At 42.7% G+C, this 17,469-nt stretch overlaps 1 protein-coding gene across 3 annotated transcripts in view; it reads right to left on the bottom strand.

Annotated features, from left to right (window-relative positions):
• LOC117426892 (EMI domain-containing protein 1-like) overlaps positions 1-17,469 on the bottom strand; it is an 82,681-nt gene that overhangs the window by 57,977 nt on the left and 7,235 nt on the right. For all 3 annotated transcript variants that reach the window (XM_059033289.1, XM_059033287.1, XM_059033288.1), the window contains exons 2-3: positions 14,956-15,069; positions 14,325-14,428 (exon numbers count right to left, since the gene is read on the bottom strand). In XM_059033289.1, the coding sequence (XP_058889272.1) occupies positions 14,325-14,428; positions 14,956-15,069 (218 nt within the window). The remainder of the gene's footprint in view (positions 1-14,324; positions 14,429-14,955; positions 15,070-17,469) is intronic.

The raw sequence follows: 17,469 nt of genomic DNA, 5'->3' as shown, positions 1-17,469 counted from the left end.
GCCATCACCAGCCAAATGACATTCAGCTCAGCTTAAAGACTTCAATAAGAAGAGAAGTGTGTTCCAGGAGATGAAAGGGGAGCCTGTGGGGGACAGAGGTGACATTCAGACCTGCCACCCGAGTCTCTCTTTCTCCTCCTACACTCGTGTCTCCCCCTGCGGTGTATCATGATACTGCAAACCCTCTTTACGTGCCATTACTGGGGTGGCAACCACGTCTTTAAATCCATGTGCTTACCTCGTTTGTTTAATACTCTTACAGGCCTCTCTTTTATAGTGCTGAGAATATTTAAGTTTGTTACTTTTTTACATTAATTGAGGATATTTCAGATATACTATAGTATTCTGGTGCCTTGTCTGTGGTTTACATGGTCTTATTGCTACTAGATCATTGGAGTGAAACTGACCTATAACAGGAAGCCACAGCTGTACCTTCCTCTATAATGTTAACATTGAGATATCTGCATGTTCCAAACTGAAGTTTACAATACAACCTAGTATAAGCATGGAGAATAGAGCTATCAGTCACATGGAAAAGTACATGACAGTATGTAAGTCTGACGGAGACAGACAGCTTCCCTATACCCAGAGTTTACATTCTAGAAGGTAGAAGGTCCTTAGAAAGTTTCGTCACAATAGGCCAGGTCGTTCTATGCATGCAAAACTATAGTGTGACACACTGAGGAATCCCGACTACGCCATGACCCTGGGGGAATCGCACATTCCAGGCCGGGGGGGTAAGTTTTAAGTAGCAGCATCATGGCTATGCATGAGACCTGCTCTCAAGCCAGGTTTAACCTCCAGAGATTCAAGCAGGGATTCCTATCTGGCTTGTGGCTAGCTGTCAGTGTGGGCCAGAAGCCAATGTTTACTTTTTGTGTATCAAGTTGAAATCAGCTAATTCAATAGAGAAGCTCAGCGCAGGACATCTTAGAGCCAGCTAATTGAACCCAGAGAAGTCAGTACTGGGGACCTCAGAGGTAGCTAATTCAATACAGAGAGCTCAGTGCTGTGATTTTACAGCCAGCAGATTCAATACAGACAAGTTCACCACTGGTAATAATAGGAAAATGTAAAAATGTGCAGTATATAAGGAATTTAGTAGTGTGATATTACAGCTACTAGTTTTATACAGCAAATTCAATACCAGGGTCTCAGATACCATTGAGCAACTTTTCAACAGCTGGCATTTCCATGCATTTCACATAACTTCAGCTCCCAATGGTAAAACTAAAATAAGCGTCTTAGTCTGGTAGGCAGACGCTGAAACAAGCATCCACTATATTATTGTTCACAGCCTTTGATTTAGGAGCTGGTAAGTATAGTGAGACCTTGGTATTAAAGTCAGTCAAGGGACCTACAAAGTGTGGACCTAATGAGGGGGCAGTGGCCACACTGCTCAAGGGACACGTAATTTATTTTAATTTATTTATAGCAAAGGATTTTGATTAGTTTAAAAGTTTTTGGTTCACTTGAACTGTTTAACCACTCTAGATGTTGTTTATTTGATTAAGCTCAATTAAGCAGGAGAATCTGTATTACATCATGGAAGTGGCTCGTTTACAGCATGTTGATCTTATTAGTAGCTCTGCAGTGTTGAAAGAGTGTTGCTATCAATAGGCATAGTTATTTTCTTTTTTAATTAGGGACCACTGTAGTCTTGTGGAGTGCATTGCAGTATGAGAACAAGCTTGAGGTATCAGTACCGGTAACAGCCAAAAGGGAAAGGGAATATAACTATAGGCATGCATTAGTGGTCCTCATTATATACTGAGGTCCCTTTGTCTGTGTGTGCGCTGGTTTGGTGTCTGTTTCAATGACAGGACAATAAGGTTTTATATGAACCAGTAACATATTAACCCTATGAGAGTCCCTACTACACGTGAATGTAGGCCCTATTCACAATTTGTTTTCCCCAGAATAAACCGCAGTTTGACATTCATGCAGTGGGGGAGCAATAGCAGGTGCAGTAGGTGTAACTGCACACGGGCCCACGCACTCAGAGGGCCCCGGAGGGGTTCAAAAGTTTTTATTTATTTATTTATTTTTTAACAATGATAATATCCTTCGCATTTATATTTGTAGAAGTTACACATTTGTATCACTGTAGCTGCCGGTGTGCGGTGCCAGTAATTCAGATTGTATCCTCCCTCATTTCAACAGGTATCACTATTTTCTTAATTATTCTAACCTTTTTCCCCCAGAGGCTGGTACGAGGCAAGTCTTCATGGAAGGTTTTGGGGTAATATTCAGCACAGACATTTGCAGTTATATTCTGTGTGCACGATTCATCCTGTAGTTTAGACAGAAGCTGTTGGGTGCTGCTGCGGGCACCAAAATAAACTACAGCAAATCAACATGCCTGTATTTCTGATTTAAAAATAATAATAATAATAAAAAAACAGTTTCCTATGTGAGACCATTTCTGCAAATGTCTGTGCAGAATTGAGAATTCTGTAATAATTTCTGTGATCACAGAGTTGGGGAATCCTGGTAGGATTGGATTAAACCTGTTTGTTTATGATTAAAAAATAGTGCAGTGTTGGATGTAAAGATGTACGCAAAATAAAATAAAGCAGGCGAGTAGAAAACTTTCTTATTACATACTGTTTCATACATGCTAACATTCTGACAATTAAAACAACCAACCTCCTTTATTTATTTTCTCAGAAAAAAAAAAACAATAACGAAATCTGTCTTTACCTACAATGGTTGTTTCACAGGAAACTGAGAAAGCCAAAGGAATATGAAACCTCTATGTTCATCTGTCAAGACCTATTCAATGAGGACTAATACAATACAGAATCTCTATGAAGTATTCAGTTTCTTAGGCGGTATCTGACAGCACTTAAAGAAATGTGTCAAACTGGCAACCAACCAGCTTTCCAGAAACCAAGCTGAGCCGCAGGGTTCTCAATCCTATCTGATATTACTGCTAATCACCCTTTCACTTGTCAGCCAGATTCCACAGCATTCTATTCTTCTCATTTCACTCAGATTTATGTCTCAATTTCAGACATATTCTAATGAGACATGTTTCAGAAACACATCTGAGCTTCAAACAAGGCACGAAAGAGAAAAACTCAAAATCCTAAAAGCTTCAGTGCAATGTTAAATGGATATGAACATTTGTATGTGCAGTGTTCTGTATATTGTGAGATAAACACTGAGAAAGTGGATTAAATATAAAAAAATGCAAGTATAGTATTTATCTTTTCTTAAGGACATGGGTCTTGAATTTTGCCTAGAAAGTGACAGACAAAAATAAAATATTATACCATGGAAGTTGTTTAATCTTTAAATGGAACCCCCATAGAGTTTATCTGCAGAAATGAACTTGTTATTTTCACTCCTGGGGTGAATCTTATGTAGACTTTTTTCTCATTTTAAGATTGTTCTTACTTTGCATACCTTTTGAACGTGAATACCATCATTAAACTACTTCAGTCTTCAGTGTGTTGTTTAACTATGAGATGAGAGCAATATTAAAAGATAATATTGTTTAAAGATGGTACTCACGTTAACAAAGGGATGAGAAATGTACTTAAAAGGAACAACAAGTGGGCCTACAAGGATTCAATTCACATGTGGAAAAAGCAGGACAAGTTTTGCAAATATAATCTATGGTAGTGCCATTAAAGGTGAAACAACTTTAGTAAATATGTAATCTTCTATTGTAAATTACCATCTTATAGCCCATCTTTTACTGATCATGATTCTTAAATAAATCCGGTTTGAAATATGTCTTCATTTGTGTTCTTGTTTTGTTTCTCCAGCAGCGGGTTTAAGAGAATCATTTGATGCATGTACACTGCTGTGCAAAAGTCTTAGACATGTTGCATTTTTCTACTCTGATGCAACAATTTACCACTAGTGTTTTCTACTATTATGACAACCTTGACTTGCATAAAGAAGGAAAAACATTGATGTTTCTCTGTACTTGTTGATTATGCTTCGAATACCAAGTAGAGAGAAACATCATCATTTTGTTCCCCTTTCTTAACAGAGGTATTCTTACTGCAACACATCCTTTAAGTCCTGATTTCAAGAGTGATCTTCATACTGTTGTTTTGATGGACAACGACACCTGTGCCTTCTGCCAGTTCTGTTGTCAATTCAACGCTCGTCTTCTTTCTATTCCTTAAGGATATTATCTTCAAGTATTGCTCATCCTTGTTAGACAGCTTTTTGGGTCTTCCAGTCCTGGGTTTGTCAATTACAGATGATGTTTCTCTGTACTTGTTGATTGTGCTTCGGATAACACACCTTGAAAATCAAGTGATGTGAGCAATTTCCTCAATGTTTTTCCTTCTTTATGCAAGTCAAGGTTGTTATAATAGTAGAGAACACTAGTGGAGGGGTTGAGTAAATTGTTGATGCTCATAACATGTCTAAGACTTCTGCACAGCAATGTGTATAACAACAACATTCCCAAGCAGTGGAGAAGCAGCAGACCTTCCCTCTGAGACACCACCCACCCTCTAGTCTATCTTTACTGAAGCGCCTTTGATGTCAAATAGTCAACATGTTTGTACTAAATGTCTCCAAAACCCTAATTGCTGGAATCTGTTTTCCATATATCTGTCAATCATGTTTAAGGAAAATAAGTCACTTTTGGCCATCATTGCTCTTTTTCATTTTTTTGTTTCCATAAGCATGTGGTGAGACACTTCTCCCAGTGCATGCAACTTTAAACTCAACATACTGAACTCAGTCCTGGGATCTGCAAGCCAGCAAATACAATACAGACAGTTCATCAGCACCATCATCTTGGGACCAGCAAACAGTGCAGAAACCTCAGGGAGATAAAGTATTGACGCTGTAGTGAGATAGTGCTCAGATCACAGACGTGGTGATTGCAGGAGTGAGGAAAAGTGGCCACAAGCCTAGGAAATTGCTCATTTGGTTGTAGTAGCTTATTGATCCCAGAATCTCATCAAGCAGCTTCTTGAAGGATCTCAGGGTGTCAGCTTCAACAACATTACTGGGGAGTTGGTTCCAGACCCTCACAATTCTCTGTGTAAAAAAGTGCCTCCTATTTTCTGTTCTGAATGCCCCTTTATCTAATCTCCATTTGTGACCCCTGGTCCTTGTTTCTTTTTTCAGGTCAAAGAAGTCCCCCAGGTTGACATTGTCTATACCTTTTAGGATTTTGAATGTTTGAATCAGATCGCCGCGTAGTCTTCTTTGTTCAAGACTGAATAGATTCAATTCTTTTATCCTGTCTGCATATGACATGCCTTTTAAACCCGGGATAATTTTGGTTTCCACCTAGACCCATGGGGCACTTTACCAGTGAACCAATCTGATTTACCTCCCCAAACCATGGGAACATAAAGGCCAATGCACTGCTCCCTGAGGGCCCCCCAGACTAGATCAGCAACTCAGCACGGCCGGGATTCAAACCAGTGAGCACCAGATCACGTGAAGCGCAGGTAAAGGATTGGTCCATTGAAAAAGTCTCAGAGAAAATCCATGACTAAACACATTAACAGCGCTTCTGTGCACACAACTCTCTTTCTATTTTCCATTTCAGCAAAATAATTGTAACAAATGTACAGGATTCTCCTTAAATACCGTTTAAATATTTCCTTAACATAAACTGATGGATTGTTAATAAAACTACCCGTTTCCCTTTCTCTAAACCTAAGACCAATAAAAACATTTTTCCATTTCATCTGCCTTGACATTAATCAACGAAAACCCTAGCCAAAGTAAGAAAAAAAATCTTAAATTCTCTTTTGTTCAACAAGAAAAGTTCAAAGCATAATACATTTTTCCCAACCCAGATGTGAACCCTGTTCAGTGGAAACCCAAGAGGCTACTCACACTAACAACAAAATGGCAGCCTGATGCTTAATGGTTAAATGAGATACTCCTGGAGGCAGGGGTGTTCTTGGAGCCTTTTTCGAATTGTTAACCTGGGTGTGACTCACCCTGCACTCCATGTGGTTGTGCCTTTACTGGAGAAGCACCCAGAGACCCCTGTTTGCCTGCCCTCTTCAGCACACTCAGAGAACTGTTCCTCGTGCATGACGTCTTTTCATGAGTGGATTACTTTTCCCAGCTGGCAGCCCCAGGTTGAGATTTTAATTAGATTGAGGTGGGATTAATATCTGCCACTGCCTGGGGACTTTAATAAAACAATAAGGAGATAATATGGAAAATCCCACAGAGCTGTGGTTGAAACACAGCCAGCACTGACTCAATGCACTTTACACTCTCAGAAAGAAACAAAAAGTTTTTTTTATGAAATTGCACATTACCCTTTACACAATAAAATTATTAGTTTATCTTAATTATAGTGATAACCTTTTAATTTCTGTATATACATTTTAAACACAATAATGCTACATTTTGAAATACTAAAACAAAATGATAAAGTTCAATGGCAAACATTTTGACAAGAAGTATAACTCAATGTCCGAAGAAATGTTTGTCATTGAACTTAATATGTTTCTTTTAGTATTTCTAAAAATCTATGTCCTACTTCTTGTTACCTTTAGGAACATTATCTTTATGTTTTATTCTGGTCTTTACTTAAATTGGGGATATTACCTTTTTTCAAGCACTGAACTGCAGAAAAAGAACGTCTGCACTTCCTTCTTCCTGGTACCATATCACTTCCTGTGGCAAAGGTCACTTTCCATGGTCTGGCCACATGACACAGGAAGTAAAAGTGTACCAGGACGAACAGGCCTAGCTTTACAGAAACAGTTTCAGAATAAACTGAAACTGTCTTTGAAACAAATTCAAAAATCGAATATGAGGTTTGAAAATGCCAGTAGTTAGTTCAGCAATTGCATATGATCCATGTAAGAATTTAACACAGGGAATTAAAGATGTGTTTTTATCTGAAAACAAGCCAGCTTCAGTATTCTTTTTCTATACTGAAAGTCCCCTCATACTGAGTTCTTTGTACTGAATTAGATTGAATTTCATTGTTGGCATCATTATTAAAACAGTTCACAATGAAAAGCTGCACTGAAACGGTTATATTGTGCTGGCAAATCCACAACACCCAGGTTCAAAGAGAACCAGATCATATTCTAGTTACCCAGTAAAACAAAGACATAAATTCAAGAATGTGAAAGAGAAACGTTGTTTGTTTCTACTATTCCATTCACCCATAAATAAGAAAAGTAAATAATACCCTTCCTAGTCTTGCTGTAGCTGTTGAAAAACTACCAACTTCTACAATATGTAGTGTGCCAAACAGTTTTAAAAATACCCTTTCATTTCAAAGGAAATAAAAAGTTATCATGCAAGTCATTTTAAATACTACAGCTTTGTGACATCCTAAGATACTGATGCTAATAGTACCAGGAGTATTAGGCTCACAAACTGACAAGGGCCAGCGAGCTTCAGAATAGGGAAGAACGCTTGTGTCACCAAAATTTAAAACTTGAAAACTGGACCCTCAACAAAAGTTGCCATTACCCAACACCTGTTTTGCATTAAAAGAAGAGGCGTTATTCAATACCAGCTATGGGGATCTATAGCGTTTCATATACACATCTCTGAATAGCTCTTACTTGTTTGGAGCAGTGAGTTAGCATGCTGCCTTGTCATGTTCAGCATGCTTTGCGATTACTATGCATCGACCTAGTAAACTTTTATAAGACACACACATTGAGACCAGTCTCATTAAAAAGCATGGAAAAGGAAATGCCATCACTTTATGGGGCAAAGGGAGCTGGCTAGCATGAATGAAGGTTATAAGCAGTAGGTTTTTACAAGAGAGCCACAAAGCTCCAGTCAGTATTTAAAAATTGTTTTTACACTAAAGAAAGCATGGTGAAAATGCCACTTTTTATATATTATTCTTTGAAACTCTGAGGGAATTAAGTTTTGAATGGTCATCTATTTGAAGCCTGACAAAAATTGAAAGATGTGACATTTCAAAATCTAACATGAAATACTGTACTACTATTATGGCTTCCGGTAGACTTTTGCGATATCATTTTGTAGTTTCTTTGATTACCTGATGTTAAATAAAAGAGAGAAATGATGTTAATATTGTTTTTTTTCTTTTTATTATTATTATTATGTCTCAACCCTAAAATTCTCGGTAATACAAAACTTTTGACCACAGCTTAGAATGTTTTGGGTTTTTTTTTTTTCTGAAGAGTCTAAAAAAAACATTCTGAATTGTTTTTCCTACAAAAACTTGAACTCCCCGAATCAGCTCATGGAAAAAGAGTGCTTGTGGCAGTCTGGCTCGCAGTGGTGATGTGGATGACGTCACGGACCAGGAAGTAACTCAAACCAAAACAGTGGATGGGCGGTTGAAGCTGAGTGCTGGTGCACTCAGCGTATTTAATAAACAAAACAAAAACAAAAGATTTAACAAAACACCAAACAAAAGGGCACGAGGGCCGAACGAATAAACAAACAAGTAAGTTTCGTGCTGGATACTCCAGCACGTTTTAGCAATTGTTTTCTTCCTCTCTCTCTCCCGTTCTCCACTCTCGAACACTCCACACCCCGAGTGCAGAGTGCTGCTGGTTTATATACTCTGGCCGAGGGATTTAACTAGTTGGTAATTATCTTATTATCCCCCGGCCAGAGTCTGCACGCGTTTGGTAAGGATGCATGACTGTCAGCTAGTTAAATAATCAGTAGCTGATCAGCCATGCATCCTCACGAGGTTTTTAAATATAACAATAAAAGACGCGGCGCTTTTACCCGCGCCGCAAACAAAAATACAAATAATAATAAATAGGGGCGGGACACTCCGCCACACATGCCCCCCCTTGTGCGCAGCACACATGGCCTTTTCGGCCACCTCCCCCCTTAGTCCCCAAAGTCCCGGTTAGCAGTCCCGGCGCAGGAACAGGGGCAGCAGCGGACCAAAGGTGGCGGCCACGGTGGGATGTCCTCCTCCCACCCAAACAGCCGTAGCGTTCCAATGGCCCGCGCACCGGCCGGCTCCTCTGGCCAAAAAAATTTTGGGGGTGGTCTCCAGACCTGCCCCCCCTTCTTCATGGCCGGCCACCCTTTCTCCTGCAGCGAAATTGCTGCGGGGGAAGCTGGTCTCCTGACCTCCCCCCCCTTCTTCATGGCTGGCAGCTGCCCTTCATGGGGCTCCAGCCACAGTATTTCCTGCCGCGAAAGTGTGGCTGGGGGAGCTGGTCTCCTGACCTCCCCCCTCCTCTTCACGGCCAGCAGTTCCCCTCCGTGGGGCTCTGACCACATGATCTCCGGCCGCGAAAGTGCGGCTGGGGGAGCTGGTCTCCTGACCTCCCCCCCTTTCTTCATGGCCGGCAGCTCCCCTCCGTGGGGCTCCGACCACAGTGTAGTGACCCCAGGCGAAGCAGGATCCCTGGCGACCCCAGGCGACTGCAGCGGCAGCGGACCCTCGGGAGGTGAACTCGGGAGGGGAGCCCCTGGCCATGGAGGCGGCAGCGGGAGCTCCACTTCTCCCTCGTTCTCTGTAGCTGGTGGCTCTCCAGGTGATGCGGAGCAACAGGCAGCCCCAGGCGATGCGAAGCAGGCATCCCTGGGTGGTGCGAGGCAGGGCAGGAGCAGTCCTTCCCATGACGGTGGATGTGGAACCAGCAGGTATTCACCCTCTGCTGGTGGAGGTGGGAGGGGAAAGCAGTCCTCCCACGGCGGCTGAGACGGAACCAGCAGGTATTCACCCTCTGCTGGTGGAGCTGGGAGTGGCAAGCAGTCCTCCCACGGCGGCTGAGGCGGAACCAGCAGGTATTCATCCTCTGCTGGTGGAGGTGGGAGGGGCAAGCAGTCCTCCCACGACGGTTGAGGCAGAACCAGCAGGCATTCATCCTCTGCTGGTGGAGGTGGGAGGGGCAAGCAGTCCTCCCACGACGGTTGAGGCAGAACCAGCAGGCATTCATCCTCTGCTGGTGGAGGTGGGAGGGGCAAGCAGTCCTCCCACGACGGTGGAGGCGGAACCAGCAGGCATTCACCCTCTGCTGGTGGAGGTGGGAGGGGCAAGCAGTCCTCCCACGGCGGTTGAGGCAGAACCAGCAGGCATTCACCCTCTGCTGGTGGAGGTGGGAGGGGCAAGCAGTCCTCCCACGACGGTGGAGGCGGAACCAGCAGGCATTCACCCTCTGCTGGTGGAGGTGGGAGGGGCAAGCAGTCCTCCCACGACGGTGGAATGCTCTTGCTGCTCTGCTCCTGGTGATGGTGGAGACAGAAGCAGCTCCTGCTGCTCTGCTCCTGGTGGTGGTGGAGACAGAGGCAGCTCCTGCTGCTCTGCTCCTGGTGGTGGTGGAGGCAGAGGCGATGGGGCGGATGCTGGCCACTCAGAGGGAGGCTGTGGCGGTGCTGGCTCCCTCTGCTGTGGCGGCTGGGCTGGTGTGTGCCGTGCTCCCTTCAGCAGCATAAATAGAGGCTGCTGGGGAACACCAGCATCCTGCCCTTCTCCCCCCCAGAAAAATTCAGGGGGTTGAGCCTGTAACTCCTCCCCTTCTGGCTCTTGGGACTGCAGCTTGGGTCCTAGGGCTGTGGAAGCCCCGACTTCCCTCTCTTCGGGCCGTGGACACACCGACTCCTCCCTTTTGGGCTGTGGACGCACCGACTCCTCCCTTTTGGGCTGTGGATGCACCGACTCCCCCCTCTTGGGCTTAGGACGTTCGGGCTCCTCCCACTCAGGCGCAGGACGTTCGGGCTCCTCCCACTCAGGCGCAGGACGTTCGGGCTCCTCCCACTCAGGCGCAGGACGTTCGGGCTCCTCCCACTCAGGCGCAGGACGTGCGGGCTTCTTTGCCTTCTTAGCACCGCCCCTCCTTCCCTTCCTCGGGACCAGCAGTTCCACCTCCTGCCATGGAGGGGGTTGGTCGGGTGCTTTGTGCCCGACCTTGCCGACGGCAAAGCACCACTCCTCCCCTTTGAGGCAGGTGAGGCAGGTTTCCTGATCCACCTGCGGCGATGGTATGGCCTTCAGGTGGATCCACTCCTCCGCAGTCTCCACCTCACCTCGATCAAAGGCCTGCACAAAGAGGGGGTCTTCATATGGGCACACCTCAGGGAGGTGCCCATACTCCAGGCAGGCGAGGCACCATGTAGCCCCTCCTTCCTTCAACTCCCTCTGATGCGCATGCCACCTCTCCATATAGGCGTCCACTTCATCCATTTTTTTTTTTTTTTTTTTTTCAAACACACAAAAAACACTATTTGAAAAAACGAACACGAAAAAAACTTCCTTTGCTGTTCCTGGTCCGGCTGTTGGAGGCGTTGTTTGTCCCACGCAGGACACCATATGTGGCAGTCTGGCTCGCAGTGGTGATGTGGATGACGTCACGGACCAGGAAGTAACTCAAACCAAAACAGTGGATGGGCGGTTGAAGCTGAGTGCTGGTGCACTCAGCGTATTTAATAAACAAAACAAAAACAAAAGATTTAACAAAACACCAAACAAAAGGGCACGAGGGCCGAACGAATAAACAAACAAGTAAGTTTCGTGCTGGATACTCCAGCACGTTTTAGCAATTGTTTTCTTCCTCTCTCTCTCCCGTTCTCCACTCTCGAACACTCCACCCCCGAGTGCAGAGTGCTGCTCGTTTATATACTCTGGCCGAGGGATTTAACTAGTTGGTAATTATCTTATTATCCCCCGGCCAGAGTCTGCACGCGTTTGGTAAGGATGCATGACTGTCAGCTAGTTAAATAATCAGTAGCTGATCAGCCATGCATCCTCACGAGGTTTTTAAATATAACAATAAAAGACGCGGCGCTTTTACCCGCGCCGCAAACAAAAATACAAATAATAATAAATAGGGGCGGGACACTCCGCCACAGTGCTAAAGAAATGTTCACAGATGCTAAGAAAAAATGACCATTAAAAAATCAAATACACATTTAACATAAGGTGTCAATCATTCACAAAGTGGTGGTGATACATATCAGACAAGATTTGCTGTCATGATTTTGTTAGCTGTTTAGCTGTTTAGCTGTTTGCGGTTTGGGGCAAGCAGCCAACCAGACTGCTCAACACATTCGGAAAAGCTTTTATTTTTTATTTTTTGTTTGTTTTTAATGTCTAATTAATTTATTTATGTAAAGTTTAAATAACTATACTTTTATTTAGAAACTGCGTCTATGGTAAATGTATACAACATGCAACATCCTTTAGAATCACTATGAAAACCCACTCAACATGTTAAGTAGTATTAATAACATGTCACAGCATTCATCACATAAATTTTGTACACATCATATTTGTGCACAAGAACTATTTTTCTAGTTCTACAGAAGACTGGTTATCCAAACTAACCTACTGTATATTAGCTGTAGAAACAAAACTTCAATATCATAATTCTGTGATAAGCTTGTAAAACATTACCATCTGTCCGTGTATTTTTTATTCAAAGGGTGGTCACTGATTTCTGTTTAAATGTACGTATCAAAAACATAAAACAAAGATGATTAAGCATGATTCAGATTACCTTTGGCACTCAAATCACTATTCTGCACTGGTTTGGATTAGTGAGTTTACTGTACTTAAGTGTAAAAAAAACTGCAGCTTAAAGATTGCAATTTTAAACCCATGACAAATAGGTCAGTAATACAATCCATGGAATTAAGAGGACCCAGTGTTATTACATCATCCAAAACCAATTGTGCTTTACAGCCTTTGTTCCAGCAAACCAGAGCCAGCTATTATAATGTCTCCGTCTCGGGTGACACTGGCTGTGGTTCTCTGGTCAGGTCCACCGCACCTCCACTGAGCTTTGATTGTTATCCAAGGGCGTCTGAGCCGTCTCACACACCCTACCTGCCCTCTCTACACACAGGCTGCATTGTCAGGTAAAGTAGGGGTGGAGGGGAGCACAGAGGACAGCTTTGAACTGCACAATACCACTGCCTCTCGTCTCAACAAAAGCAATTCATGATTGGATCCTTTCTCAGGATTTGTCTGACAAGTAAGCAAATAAATAGCCATTATCTAGCAGTGTCATACGTAACACACACTTTGCGTAAAATGGGCTGTCCTGAACATGCCTGATTTATTTGTTATGCCAATTGTCTTCTGTGATATAAAAAAAGTGGCTTTCTGTTGCGAGTTATAGTTAGAGTCATGTGTATCATTAAAAATGATCTTTGATCTATCTCCAGTCTATGTAATAATGTAAGGGTAATATACAGTAAGTACATATGTAAATACTGATGTCTTAGATCCCTAGATTCCGATACTCTCAATAAATTGTGCTAAAGAATAACCAAGTTCTAGAAGAATACGATTAGTGGCTCTATAGATATGTACAAATTCAAGGACTTGTCATGTGACGGATCTCCTCCGGGTGGCTAATGAGTAAATAACACTGACATCAGCAATAGACCCTTTCCATGGCAATTCATTACAGACAGATGGACAGGCATCTCCTTTGATCCCCAGATCCCCCAATACTTCTCATGCATAAATGTATATTTAAAAAAACAACCATTTTTGTTTTAGAGTGTTTGCTTTTGACGGTTTTGTTTACCTCATGAGATGAAAAACCTACAATGGTTGTAATCCAGTCTTACAGTATGTAAATTCAATATTATTGGGTGTGTAATCCCTTTGGCAATACCTGTTTCATGGGTTTGACAACGAAGGGCTAAATTCGACTAAACTGAACTGAGAGGGGAGGGGGGCAGAAACTTTACCCTGTCGGGTTACCTTTCCACAGTTAAAAATGCAGAAGCCAGGCCCATTCTACCCAAATCCAGAGTCAGTGACCACAAACGACAGACCCTGGCAGAGACAAGTGAAACTGGAAGCCCTGACTGTGCAAACAGAGAGACAGACGAGGAGGAATTGAACAGTTTCACTTTCCTCTGTATTCAAGAAATCCGAGAGAAAGTTCTCTCAAGCAGGCCAGGAGGAAAAACTATCAGTTTTATTTGAAATGCAGTGGAGAAAAGTGTCTGGCGTTTGGTTTATTGAGCATCATATATCCAACCTGGTGTATGACACCAATAGAAAAAAAGTAATAATAGTAATAACAATCATCATCATCTTCCTCATCATCATCATTCTGCGAGTGTTTTTGGGCTATTATATTCTACCTTGCATTATCATCTGTGACAGCGTAATAGCACCCCAAACCGCATTGTTGCTAGGCATTAAAAGAACTCTCACCTTCTGCTCGTATTCACTTCTCAAAACCAAAGAAGGCCGCTTTGCAAATCCAACTGACATCCATAACTATTCAACACTCAATAGTGCTGAATTTAGAAACGCTAGAGAAGCTAGATAAATTCAATTCTTGTAGTATTTCTAAATCCAGCTTCAGCCATGGAGAGGCCTGGTACTAAAGTTGTAATAGTGAGTCTAATAGTCAGGCAGTTGATACAGCCGCTCTTCTTACCTGCCTCGCAGTGCGCACCCCTGTAACCAGGGCAACACTTCCACTCCATCGCCGACACTGTCCGGAACGCCACCTTATAGGAGGGCCTCAGCACCGTGCGGTAACTGCAAGCCAGACACACACAGTCACACACAGACCCACGGACCCTCTGCAGGTTACACATCAGTACGTTTATTCTCGTGTTGAGTGATGCCATGAGTCATCCACGAACTCATCTACAACACTGATAAAGATTTGAGGTTTTGCATAACCTCTATGAATCTGTATATCAATTGATCCACGTTTTTGGGTGTAACGGTACGCTCATGTCACGATACGATGCATGTCATTTAATGAGGGACTATTTTGTTAAGGAAAAAAATAAAATGAGTTAGGGAGAGTATGTATTCATACCAGCTATAAAACACACGTATTCTTCATTCAAGAACCACTTGTTGAACTGCAATGAGCTCTGTTGTGCTTTTGTTCTTGTATCACTTTACAAACGATATATATCTCTATGGCAATACGATACATTATATAAAGAATCATGATCCATCAGTACATGAGGAATCGCTACACCCCTAATTGATTGGATGTATTTTTTGTCGTTCTATAAAGTTAGTATTTCTGCATCCATCTGCACCCCTACCTCCCCCCGGTACAGCCCTGAGGCCAGCGACAGCTCTGGTAGACTCTCTGCAGGGTAGTGCCATTCTGGACCTGACAGCTGACTGTCTTGGTAATGGAGTACGGGCACCAATTCCTGTGAAAAAAAAAAGACTGTTAGTAACATAGTTTCCTAGCTGTACTGTAAATCCCAAAACAGAGCATCATGAAGAAAATGTATCTACAGCACATGTAAAAATGAAATGCTTAAGGACAGGTTCCCCCACATTGTCCCAGATTCTGATACTCTCAGTAACCTACAGAATATTGTAGCTTTATCACTATTGGTAAGGGGTCCTTTGGATGCAGGTTCGACACTTCTTGGCCACTCTATTAGGTCCAGTCTACCCGATTGGATTTGGTATCTTCTGGTGTGGGGATGTTCTCCTGGACCCTGCCTCTTGACTCTTCTCGAATGTAGTTTACTTGAGGATCACTGCACTCCAGTCCGCCCACAATACTTAACTTGTACCCTGATAGCGATGGCTACTTTCAAGCCGACAATGCACCCATCCATCACGCCAGAAACTGAGCGCAAATGGTTTGAGGAGCATGACTCAGACTTCAGGCATCTTCCACGAACACCACAATCCCTGGGTCTTAATCCAACTGAGCATGCATGGGATGAACTTGAACAATGCATTCGTCGATACAATCCTCTGCCTACATCTCTCCACCAATTCTGACTGAATTGATTACCACCCCTCAGTACACCTTCAAGCATGTTGTGTCAAGGCTGTAATAAGGGAAAATGGCGAGTCAACCCGATATTAGGTATATGTCCTAATAAAGTGTCCAGACAGTGTGCATAAGCATATTCTTAAAAAAAAAAAAGATATGTGCATGTTTATTTTTAATCTAAATGTATTTTAGATTCTGTATATATAATGATGCTTTATTGTGCATTGTATTACATTGTATATTATTATGAAAGAAGACTAAATTAATCAAGAAATCCTATAGCACACTAATAAACTCATGTAATGTATAGGTCACATAAGGATCTTGTTATAGAAAAGACACAGTCGTATTGTTATATTAAGTTATAACTTAGTTAAATAGTGTTATATTAACATTATTTTATACTGTATATATGTATACACACACACCAATATTACTTTCCAGAATACTAATACATGTGACTGGAAAAAAAAAACAGTTAACTTCAGCTGGAATTAAATAACAAAAACATGAATGTGCTTCCTTTTCTACATTCCTTTAGTGCTGGGAGTTGTGGTGGATCTGTACCATTTTAAACCCCAAACTGCACACAGCCAGTTTGAATTCTTGCTCCTATAACTGCTACCATATGTCTGAAAGCACAGGACATCTCAAGCTGAGACTGGATCAATTGAGGCCTGTGGTCGAAATCCGCAGGACAAAGTATGAAAAATGCAAGTCATTTCGGAGTGGGAACTTATTCGGAATTCATAAACAGCCTCCAGACGTTTGCACAAGAACATTCACAGTAATTTCACAGTAGCAAACCACTTGTCTACCTTCTTTGTCACCACTTGCAAGAACTAAAGCCATCCCTGTACTTACGTGCCCTATGGACAGACAGACCGACATCCTCTATGGACAGACGGAAGTCTCCAATGCAGTCAGGAGGCCATTTGGCCCATCTATGTTTATCCAGTTCCTAGTAGCTGATTGATCTCAAAACTTTGTTGACTTAAAGGATCCCAACGATTCAGCATCAACAAAATGACTAGGTAACCCATTCCATCCCCTCACTACTCTCTGTGTGTTGATCCCATCCCCTCACCACTCTCTGTGTGTTGATCCCATCCCTTCACCACTCTCTGTGTGCAAAAGTGTCTGCTACTCAGTTTATCTCTACTAAATATCTGACTGTCATCTAGCACTGGTTTCTGTGTTGCGCTAAAGTCATGGTTTTGGTTAACTGTCAATTCCTTTTCAGATTTTAAAGACTTTAGTCAAGTCCCTCCTAATTCTTCTTTGTTTTAGGTTAATAGAGTCAGTCCTTTCAACCTCTCTTCATGGCTCATTCCTTTAAGCCCTGGGATAAGTCTGGCTTCATTTCATTGGACTCTCTCCAGGGCCACAATGTCTTTTTGGTACTGTAGTGCCTAAAAGACATGCCGTGGATAACCGATTGTTTTCTGCACTCATACTGTAGAAACACACAATCCTTCTTTGTGGCCAGCAGGCAGGGGGCAGACTGGAATTTAAAGACAGGGGTCTATTTTGCGTGCAGCATGGCACAGACAATAATCTTGCAAGCCCTGCTTTGCTGTGTTTAACTCCCCATTATAGCCCTATAATACACTCTGTTCTTCTAGTCTTCGGGAACAATATACAAGTGACTTGCATCCTTAGAGGTCAGACTTAGAGACGGAGCTGCATGGAAAATTATAATTACACTGCTCCCTGTTAGCTCTTCCTACCAGTCCATCAGCTCTGACCACTAGGCCTCATTACCTCCGACTATTCCACAGCTAAAACCACAAGACCAACCTACATGTACCTCACT

This window comes from Acipenser ruthenus, chromosome 11, assembly GCF_902713425.1.
Source record: "Acipenser ruthenus chromosome 11, fAciRut3.2 maternal haplotype, whole genome shotgun sequence".
Taxonomy (NCBI): domain Eukaryota; kingdom Metazoa; phylum Chordata; class Actinopteri; order Acipenseriformes; family Acipenseridae; genus Acipenser; species Acipenser ruthenus.
Note: the sequence above shows the minus strand (reverse complement) of the source record. Positions and strands in the feature narration are given on the sequence as shown.